This window comes from Fukomys damarensis, unplaced genomic scaffold (assembly GCF_012274545.1).
Source record: "Fukomys damarensis isolate Sample0158 unplaced genomic scaffold, DMR_v1.0_HiC HiC_scaffold_30, whole genome shotgun sequence".
Taxonomy (NCBI): Eukaryota; Metazoa; Chordata; class Mammalia; order Rodentia; family Bathyergidae; genus Fukomys; species Fukomys damarensis.
The window spans coordinates 2,629,958-2,641,191 of NW_022900942.1; the positions used below are offsets into that span (position 1 = coordinate 2,629,958).

The window sequence follows — 11,234 nt, forward strand, 5'->3', positions numbered from 1 at the left end:
TTCCCTTCTTTCCTTTCCCCTACTCCTCCCAGTTCTACTTCCCATTCACAACTTTTCTTCCTATTTTAAATTGTCTATTATACATTTTGAGTCTTATTTTCATGTTCAACTTCTCATACTAGACAAATTATTCAGTATTCATGCATGTGTACATTTTATTTAAGAATATTGCCTTAATGTGTATCCATTTAGGTATAAATCCCCCTAATTTTCCATCTTTTACGGTTGAGTAGTACTCCATTTTATTAAAAAAAACAAAAACAAAAAAAAAACTTTTCTTTATCCAGTCTCCAGTTGATGGTAAGTTGGGCTGTTTACAAGAATTAGCTATTACAAACTATGAACATAGGTGTACATATATCTCTGTGATATGATTATTTCAATTCTTTCAGGAAAATACCTAGCAAGGAAATAGCTGGCTTCAATGAAACCTCTTATCCTAGTCCTTTGAGGTATCTCCATACTGATTTCCACAGTGTTTGCACCAATCTGCATTCCCACCAATAGTGGAGAAGGACTCCTTAGTCCCCATGGCCCCACCAGTATTTGTTATTGGATGATTTCACGATAGCAGGCACAATTTCTGGGGTGAAATGACATCTCAGCATTTTTTCCATTTGCAAGTCTCCAATGACCAGGGACGTTGAACATTTGTTCATATATTTATTTGCTATTTCTATTTATTTGTCTAGGAAATGTCTGTTCAATTCATATTTCCATTTTTTGATTGTTTCTTTACATTTGGGAGGTCTGATTTTTTTGTTGTTGTTGTTTAGTTCTTTATATATTATAGAAGAGCCAAAATTATTTTATCACATTGTAGATTATCCCTTCATGCTGTTGGCAGTTTCTCTTGTTCTGAAGAAGCTTTTTAAAAAAGAAGATGCCACAATTGTTGATTTTTTGTTACTTCACTTGCAACAGAGATTTTGTTCATGAAATCTTTTTCCTTCACCAATGTCTTCAAGAGTTCTACCTAACCACTCTTCCATTCATTTTAGTGTTTCTGTTTTAATATTTAGATCTTTAATCCATTTCGTTCTTAGTTTAGTGTGTGGTGAGAGATATAGGTCTAGTCTCAATCTACAGTGAGTTGAAACTCAATTTTAAAGCAGCACTTATTAGAGAGGTTATCTTTCTTCTAGTTAGAATGCTTGGCTCCTTTATCAAAGATGTGGTGGTTGATTGTGTCTAGAGTTACTGCTGCATCTTTTAATCTGTTCCACTGATCTTCAGGTCTGTTTCTTTTTCCAGAACCATGCTGCTTTTCTCACAGTGGTTTTGTAGTATAGTTTCAAGTTGGGGGTTGTGATTTCCCTAATGTCTCTTTATTGTCCAAAATTTCTTTAGCTACTGTGGTCTCTTCTGATTCCAAATGAATTTTTTAATTGTTTTCTCTAGTTCTATGAAATATACTGTTGGGATTTTAATGGGGATTGCACTCAATTTGTATAGCAGTTTTGGAAGTGAGGGCATTTTCATGATATTTGTTCTTCCTATCCAGAAACAAGGGATGTCTTTCCAATTGCTTATATCCTCTTCTATCCCTTTTTTCATACTGTTGTAGTTCTATACATAGAGGTCTTTTGTTTGCATTGTTAGATTGATTCCTAGATATTTCATTTTTGGATGCTATTTTGAAAGGAATTGTTTGCCTAATTTTACTCTAAGTGAGTCTGTTATTTGTGTACAAGAAGGCTATTTTCTTGAGGGTTTGTGTTAAGAAGTTTCATGTGATTCTGATGGACTTTCCTTTTAATGTGTTTTTTTTTCTCTAACTGCTTGTAGAATACTATTCTTCTATTGGGTTTCTGGAATCTTGAATATTATGCCTAAGTTTAGATTTGTTTTAATCATTGCTAGTTGGAGTCCTAATTGCCTCATTTATCTCTATGTTCTTTTTCCCTTGCATAGGAAATTTTCTGCCATTACATCTGTGAACAATTTTTTTTATGTTCATTTGCACTCTCACTTCATTGGCTCTGATCAGTCTTATGTTTTACTTCTTTGCATCATCTAGCAGCTGCTAGATTGATTTCTTATGCTTCCTCACTGTTTTCAAGAAATTTTGTTTTCCTTTTCACTAATTGTGATCCTGTTTTCTATATATGAAATTAAGTCCTCACATTGATTCCTTTTGCTGTGTAAACTTTCAATGGAGTTTTTAATCTACTGGATATAATTTTGAATGTGTTTCAAAAAATTCCATTTTTTTCCTGTTTTGGGACTCCATCATGTTCTTCACCTCCTCTATTTTTTTATCTTTGTGTGTTTTTTAATTCTATCTTGCACTATGGACAAAAATCTCTGTTGTTATCCAAGAAATAATTTCTGATTTCATTCTTTCCCGATCTTTCATTGCTAGTTCTGGGACTACAGGTGTTTGACTATCATATTTTTCCTTTTGGGTTTGTCTTAGGTGATTTGGAAGTCTGGTTTTCAGATTTGTTTATTTGTCTTTTCATCATTTCACCAGGTGTATCCTGTTGCACTTTGTTGAGGTGACTTTTTGCTCACCCATATTCTTCAATTCTCAGTAAGCCACCAGGAGGCTGTGGTTTTTCTATGCTGTTCACACCTGTGTCCATTCCTGGATGCAGAATGATGGCCTTCTGGCTCCCTGAACTGTCCTGTTGTCCAGGCAGGCTTCTGGCTGCTGCCTGTGCACACTTAGAATGGTATCTGGCTTGCTTCTGCCTGGGCCCTGTCCCTCTTGGTAGCTGTAATCTGGGAGGGCCTTTGGCTGAAGGCTGTGCACCCCAGTCACTCATGCCTGAGTGGGCTTCTGGCTGGTGTCTGCATGCACTTAATAATGGTATCTTGGTGTTCCTCTTGCTGCTGCCTGTATGCCTGTGCAGCTCTTTTCCAGGTGGGAATTCGGCTGGCCTGTGAGTGTGTCCAAGATGCTGAGTTCCAGTCGGAGCCCTGGCTATTACCTGCTTACATCTGTGAAGCTCTAGTCCCTGACTGCTTCTTACTTATGAATACTTATCTGATACCTGTGTATATGTGTGCTTGTTAGACAATGCTGTAATTTTTTAATACATCTTTTCTAGATATTTACAAATATTATGACTCTTAGTGTTGCAAATATTTTGTTTTTTGATGAAATGGTCTGTCATTGGGCTGGGGATGTGGTGCAGTGGTAAAGCACTTGACTAGAATGTACAATATCCTGGGATTCATGAAAGAACTATGATGATGATGGTGATGATGATGGTCATATTAGTCTGTAATAAATCATCCTAACAGAATCACGAATGGTTAATTTGTCCTTGGAATTCTGTGATATTTTGAGATACATTGTTCTTTACCTTAACATACCGTATGTCTAGAAATTTGTACCTCTATAAGTTTCGACAGGGTAGAACATGTGTGTGCAGCACTGCACGCACTGGTAATGAATAAAAGCATCATCCATACCCATCAGCCACTCCTCAGTGATGCCTTTTAGTCACCAGTTCTCTCATTTCTGCTATCGCCATATAAGTAATCACTTGTCAATATTTTAATGCCTTTATTAGAATGTGTTACCTGTTGCAACAGTGGCCAATTTAATGGACAATGCTGTGTGATTCCTTGCATATTTGCAGATACATATGCACTTTTGTATGATATATTGTATGCAATTATGCATGTCCAGATTCTTCCACTCCACATATTACACATGAGATTCCTACTGCTTATCCCACTTTGCAAGAGCATATTCTCATTATTTCATGCATCCTTCCTGTAGGACTATGTAGAATTTATTCATGTAATTGTTTAGACATTGAGTTGTTTGTAGCAGCGATTTTCATTATTTGATTTTCTGAGATGACAATTACTATGAAGTCCAGTTTGGCTTCAAAATTACTAGGTAGGCCAGGCTGGCCTCAAACATCTTATTCAGCTGCTTCATCCTTCCATGAGCTGGGATTACAGATGCACAACACCATGCATGGTTAGAGCTAGAATATCTTCTCAATAGCACTACAAGGAGCATTATCACGTGGGCTTTTGAGTGCACAGTTGTGCACATTTAGGAGGGCAATATTTATGTCTTAGGGAATAGATATGGATACAAAAAGCAAATACCACTATACAATGGTCCCAAGTAAGTGGATCAAATTAAACTGTCATTATCTTACCAACATATTATAATGTCTGCCTTTTTCATTTTAGCCATAATGATTAGTAGGTAATAGTGTCATACATTTATTTTCTTGTATTTTTTAAATTTTATTTTACTTTTTAAAACCAGTTCTTTAGTTACCATGTCTACCTCAGAAGGAAAAGGACTTTTACACTAAGGATGATTCTTCCCAGTGTGCAGAGGTCAGAGCCTGCATCCAAGACTGAGAACCCTGGAAGCAAAAGGAGATGTGGTAGGAAAAGAATGGTATCCACCTGCACTCTCAGGTTCAGGAAATAACTCATTCATGAATTCTACCCTTCTGTGATCTGTGCCTTAAGGATCTGAGTTACCTTGGGGGATAAATCAGAAGGCACCTCTAGCTAATAAGGAGATTTGCTAATTGAGTCCTCAAGGCCACAGACACTAAAAATACTCAACCTGTGACCACCTTATCAGCAACTGGGCTCAGACAGGAAACACACACTTCAATCTGCTTCCAGAGATGAGGACTCACACCTAGGAACTAACTGCCTATTTGTCCACCTACCCTTCCTGAGGATACATTTTCACTATCATCTCTCAGTATCCTTTGAAGACATTCAGAATTCCTAGCTGATATCTTCCAGGTATTCTAAAGTTCTTCCAGAAAGTACAGTAAGATATTGAAAAGAGTTTTTCTGTTCTTTCCCTCCTTCCCTTATTCCATTTCTTCCTCCCTCCCCGCTCTCTCACTTTCTCCCTTTCTTCCTTCTTTCCTTCTTTCCTCCCTCTTTCCCCTTTTCAATCTTTCCTTCCATTTTTCCCATCTCTTTCTCATTCTTTTCTGCCTTTATCTTTATCTTGTATGCCTTCCACCATGCTAGGTATGAGAAGAGTCACTGGTTGCTGGGTTTAAATAAAAGTGATATTCCAATCTAATCTGTAGTACTTTATGTATTTACTTCTTAGCACAGAATTTGTGGTCTGGTCTCATTATATTCCCCTCTTGCTCTGTTTGCTGAATTCCAGAGATTCTTTCCTTCTCTTGAGCATGAATCAGCCCCATCTGAATATATTTTGTCATTCTCTGTCTTCCTTAATTCTTTTGCTGCTGTTTAAGTAGAGGAAAGTCTGGCTGTTCAGTTGAACCATTTTGGATTCCAGCTTTTACGCTTATAAACTGTCTGTTTCCTTCTTTAAATAATATTTATGTTTATGCATAAAAATGGTTTATATCTATAGTTTGCAATATGAAAATTCAAAACATGTAATCATTTTGTTACAAATTAGGGTAAATAGAGTAACTGTTGCCTCCTACATTTATAATCACTTTGCGATGATAAATTGTTATTCTCCTCCAGCTATTTCAGATTAAACACAACCTTCCTGTTAACCTCAGTCTCTCTAGTGTGCAACACTGTACTAATACCTGACTGAGAGTACTCCAGAAAAGAAGGTTAAGCTCATGGAAGCCAAAGAAGTACCTTTCCACTCTTTCTTTTTAGAATTCCGAACAAATAGAATGAAATAAATTAAAACAACCAAAAATGTACAGTGAGTCGAAATACACAATCATGAATCCACCTTCCAGATTTAATAATTAATTCTGCCAGATAGCCTCAGGAAGGTTTATTAAAAATTTAATTAACATTGCTTATTCACAAATAATAATGAATTCCAAGCAGAGAGAAGTTTCCTTTATGCTATTACTTTATGTCCCCTCTGCCTGCTATTCTAGGGGTTCCCACTGTGGAATTTCATTAAAACTAACCATGTTTTGTGTAACAATATTTTTATGTGTATAATATATATATATAAGGCTTGGCTCAGCCTTGTGATATTGTTCCTGGGGTATCCTATGTCTCTCTTTCCACACTTTTCTGTCGCCCTCCACATTCCACAAAAGCATCCAGAGTACTTCACAGCTGAACACAAACTTATGGGAATGTAATCATGGGGTTCTGTATGGTGAACCCTGCACTTTGTGCTTTTCATTTACTTTTCTTCTCAGCAATATCTCTGTACATTTTCACAGCACTTCCACTACATAAATGAGACAATCGAGTCTGCTCAGTTTCCCTATGTCCCCTCCACATTCCACAAAAGCATCCAGAGTACTTCACAGCTGAACACAAACTTATGGGAATGTAATCATGGGGTTCTGTATGGTGAACCCTGCACTTTGTGCTTTTCATTTACTTTTCTTCTCAGCAATATCTCTGTACATTTTCACAGCACTTCCACTACATAAATGAGACAATCGAGTCTGCTCAGTTTCCCTATGTCACAGATCCATGTTACAGTTGGGGAATTTATGATTGGATTTGCACCATGTCTCATTTTTAAGGGCTGATTCTTTTATCATCACTTGCCACTATTAGAGGAAAGCTGTCTGCATTAATTTATGATGCATAGGGTTTAGTTATCCAGGCTCTGTGAGTTATGCCTGTGATCCCAGCCACACAGGACACTGAGACAGAAGGATGGCAAGTTTGAGGCCAGGCTAGGCAACTTAGCAAGACCCTGTCTCACATTAAAAATAAAAAGAGCTAAGGATGTAGTTCAGCATTAAAGCACTTGCCTAGCATGCATAAAGACCTAGGTCCTAAATAGATTTAAGTTCTGTTCCCTTCACCATTCAGTAGCAGTCATGCTGCTGCTACAGATATTTTATCCTGTCTCCTGGGACATCATTACACAATTTCACTCTTAGATAATAAGACCATGAGGCAGATTCTGTAACATTAACAATATAAACCATTTTTTTTTGTACTGGGGACCAAACTCAGGTCCTTGTGCTTGCAAGGCAGGCAGCAGAACCACTGATCTAAATCCCCAGCCCTATTTTTTATTATTTTAAACACAGTTTGTAAGTATTGAGAAAAAAATAATTTTCTCATTCTTTTCAAAATAAACATGGGTAAGTTACACCAATGGACATACAGGACATCATCAAAGCATTTTCCTACATGGAAATCTTAGCTTTATAAGATCTTATTTTTAAAATTTAAGTAAAACACTCCTATTTTGTTGCAAGTATCAGACAAATCAGAATCTAGCAAAAGGAAGTTCAAAAATACTTCCAGATCTTCTCTAAGAGCCACCATTGTTATGTTATTTCCACTTTGCAAAATCTGATCTCACTCATCAATCTTCCCTTTTTATGTGACTTCAAACTCACTAACAACTTCAAGCAATATTTTGAGAAAGTCATGGAATCCTTGAAATTTACCAGCAATTTCCTTATCACTCCTCATCAGGTCGCAGATTTCTCACTCTATAAATTTGCCCACAGACACTAATACAGTTGCTAGAAGGGGTGCAAGATACACTACAGGGGACCTGCAGCAGATTAATTCCTCATTGTCTATTCTGGGATTCCAAGATTCATTTCTTATCAATCTGAGAAAAACATAGTGTATAGGAGACGTTTCAAGAAATTCCTGGGCTGATCCACATAGGAATTATCCAGCGATCAGAGCTGAGTCTCCATCATACCTGAACCAGAGACTCAGAGAGCTAACCAGAAAGATACGAGGGAAGGCCTGAGCCAGGGTAGATTCTTCACCTTTCATTTCCTAATTTTTTGCACAAGAAAGATCTAGGTTGAGATAATAAAGTGGTGAGTACCTTTGATTTTTAAAAAGGATTTTTATTAGCACAAATTACAATGAGAAAGGCGAAATTATAGGAAAGAACTAAGAAAAGGGATACTCCTAAAAAGAAAAGAGCAGATAGATTTCTCTAAATATGTCCATGGATATTAATTATAGAGACTACTGTTAATATTTAAGAGTTTTTGCAAGTAATGATTCACCTCTCTATTCGATCTGTACTAAAGTGGTCAAGTGTTAGCATTTTTAACTGTTAATGAAATAATGGATGCATGCAATGATTATTACTAGAAGAAGATATGCTGATAATGTGCCAAGCATTTTCAACTGAAAGTGCTATATGAAATAATGAGATTAAGTCTACTTGAGCTTCTGGACAATCAGGAGTCAAAATGTTTCAGTGAAAATCCAGGTAGCAAAAAAGAAGTTTGAGTTTTTACCATATTTTTCATATTTTCTCCATGACATGTGCTGAGCAATATTTTTGCATCACAAAAGCTACTTTAGGAAATACATACAAGACTGAATGTGTTCCAGTAACCCTTTGCTTACAAAATCAAGCAGACATGCTTTGGTCCAAACACTGCATTTCCCCAAACTTTAATGTACAGCCCTAAAAATATTCTTCTAGAATTATATTTGTGAAGACAGGCTAATGGAGAAGACATGTTTTCCTTTCTGTTTTATTCTTAATAAGTGGCCCTACTTGAAATAGAATGGGTGGAAATGAAATCATTTTTGTAGTTAACAAAAGTGAAATATACATTTTTAAATAGCTGGAAGAAAGGGTTTTGAAATGCTCACCATAAAGAAAATGTGTAAACAGAAGATTTGGTGGATGTGCTAAATTTCTGATTAGCTGATGTTATCAAGATGAATATTTTGATATTTATACAAGGTATACTTGCTTCAAAAAAAGCTTTATATACCACATGTAGGTGCAACTGATGTGTGTGGATTTAAAATTAAATATAGAAAAAAGTTTGGATAGGAAAATAAGTATTGAGGGCAACAAAAGATAAAAGAGAGTGAGAAAAGATAAGTGTGAGGACAAATCTGTAGCTGATTTTGTCTCAAAATATAGACAAGATTGAGGAGGTTTTGGCTGATTTTTGTTTCCTTATTGTTCCCATCTATTCGCTCAGATTCATGAATGAAATTAACCCAGGAAACTTCTCAGAAATTGCAGAATTCTTTCTCCTGGGACTGTCAGAAGATCCAGACCTGCAGCCTGTTCTCTTTGCACTCTTTCTGTCTACATACCTGGTCACAGTGCTTGGGAACCTTGTCATTATCCTGGTTATCGTCCATGACTCCCACCTGCACACCCCTATGTACTTCTTTCTCTCCAACCTGTCCTTTGTTGACATCTGTTTCACCACCACCACCATTCCAAAAATGCTGATGAACATCCAGTTGCATAGTAAATCCATCAGTTACACTGGCTGCCTCACCCAAATCTGGTTTGCCTTGGATTTTCTTGGATTAGAAAATGGAATTCTGGTAGCCATGGCATATGACCGCTTTGTGGCCATCTGTCACCCTTTGAGATACAATGTCATCATGAACCCCAAACTGTGTTGGCTGCTGGTTCTACTTTCCTTCCTCATCAGTGTCCTCAATGCCATGCTCCACACCTTGATGGCCCTGCGACTTTCATTCTGCACAAATCTAGAGATTCCCCACTTTTTCTGTGAGCTGGCTCATATTCTCAAACTTTCTTGTTCTGATATCCTCATCAATAACATCTTGGTATATGTGGTGACAGGCCTGCTGGGCGTTGTTCCTCTCTATGGGATAATTTTCTCTTACACTCAAATTGTCTCTTCTGTCCTGAAAATCCCATCAGCTGATGGAAAGTATAAAGCCTTCTCCATCTGTGTGTCACACTTAATTGTTGTTTCCTTGTTCTATGGGACAGCTTTTGGGGTGTACCTCAGTTCTACAGGTACACTTTCCTCCAGAAAAAGTGCAGTAGCCTCAGTGATGTACACTGTGGTCACCCCCATGATGAACCCCTTTATCTACAGTCTGAGAAACAAGGACATGATAGGGGCTTTAAGGAGACTTATTTCTAGAACAACATCTTTCCCTTAATGTTCCAGGTACATTTACTACTAGAACATGCCAGAGAGAAATAAGAGAATAAGTGACTGAGAAATCCTGGCCAATGACTTTGAACACAGAAGGACAGAGATAGAATACTGAAGAATGACAATTGTATAACCAGAGTATTTGTTTTAATTCTTCCTTGGCTACAAAGTAGCTGCATGTCCCTCTATAATTTATGTCAACTCTCCATGCATTGTCTCTTCATTTCTAAAATTAACATGTGATTAGATTATATCCTTTGACCCTGAAACAGAATGTCCCAAATGCCTGGGAAAATTACCATATTCAACCATTTGGGTTTTGTGGTATTCTAGTGACAGCTATGTTACAGATAACTTTAAGTTACTTTTTGTTCCTAAGATGATTTAATTTCTGTTTTTCCATGAGAGATCTGTGTTCAGTTCTATATGTACTTAATCTAGACCAATGTTCCTATTTGTGCATTGAACTCATTCACACTTTGCCACAGTTCTATGGATTCTCCTGTCTTCTGCAGCACTTTTTAATTTAATTAGACCATTGCCAGTAGTAGTCAAAGTATATAAGCTTCTTTGAAAAAGTAAAATAAAATCCTTATTTCAACCTCTTATCCTGCTCCATCCAGTCTCATTCTCTTTTCTCTTTCCAAAAATATCCCCCAAAATAAATCTCTCTGCTTGTGCTTCATTCTTTTCCTCTCCTATTTTTCTGAGGTTCAGTCAACCAGTGTTGGCTCTGATTTCTAAACTCCAGGTTTCCACCTGCCTTCACTCATCACATGCCAGGTTCTACTTCTGAACTCAGTTCATAGATTTCTGATACTGTGAGAGATGGAGAACATTACAAATCCATCTGGCAAGCCAAAAATTAGCTTTATTAAATTCTTCCTTGAAAGATTATCTCAAAGCTTTGAGGTGCTCCAAGTTGGTCTGAGTTTAGTCTAATAGCCGTGTACTCTTTAATATGGATTAATAGCAGATTTTGTTTTTTGTGTCTAGCTCTGTAATGTGATGTGTGAAATATGATTTCAATTCTCTGAACACAGACTTTTTATTAATATATGTTTGAATACATAATAATTACGTTTATCATGGGAACTTGGGACATAGGCACATTGCCTTTTGATCATTTTCGATTTTCTCTTTATACCCTTCTCCAGGTCCCCTTCACATCTCCACAAAGTCCACTTCACTCTGTCTCTGACATTTATCTTTTATTGTGCACTGTAAAATACTTGACTTTGGGCTTCTTAGAGAAACTGCAATCTGTAACCTCCTGATTCTCATTTAGCGTTATGGTCTCACACAAATGGCTCAAGTTTGTTCTTCTTTCAAGCTAAGTAGTAAAGTTCTATTTCTTGGTTTCCACAGATGCACAGCCTGAGGTACAGATTCTTGCTTAGCAGTTCCCTATTTATGGTAAACTCTCATAAA

General features: G+C 36.9%; 1 protein-coding gene across 1 annotated transcript; it reads left to right on the plus strand.

Moving 5' to 3' along the window:
• The first annotated feature begins 8,859 nt into the window (after positions 1-8,859).
• Positions 8,860-9,807, plus strand: LOC104859182 (olfactory receptor 7G3). The gene has a single exon (XM_010619684.1). The coding sequence runs from the start codon at positions 8,860-8,862 to the stop codon at positions 9,805-9,807; it is 948 nt and encodes a 315-aa protein (XP_010617986.1).
• The last annotated feature ends 1,427 nt before the right edge of the window (positions 9,808-11,234 follow it).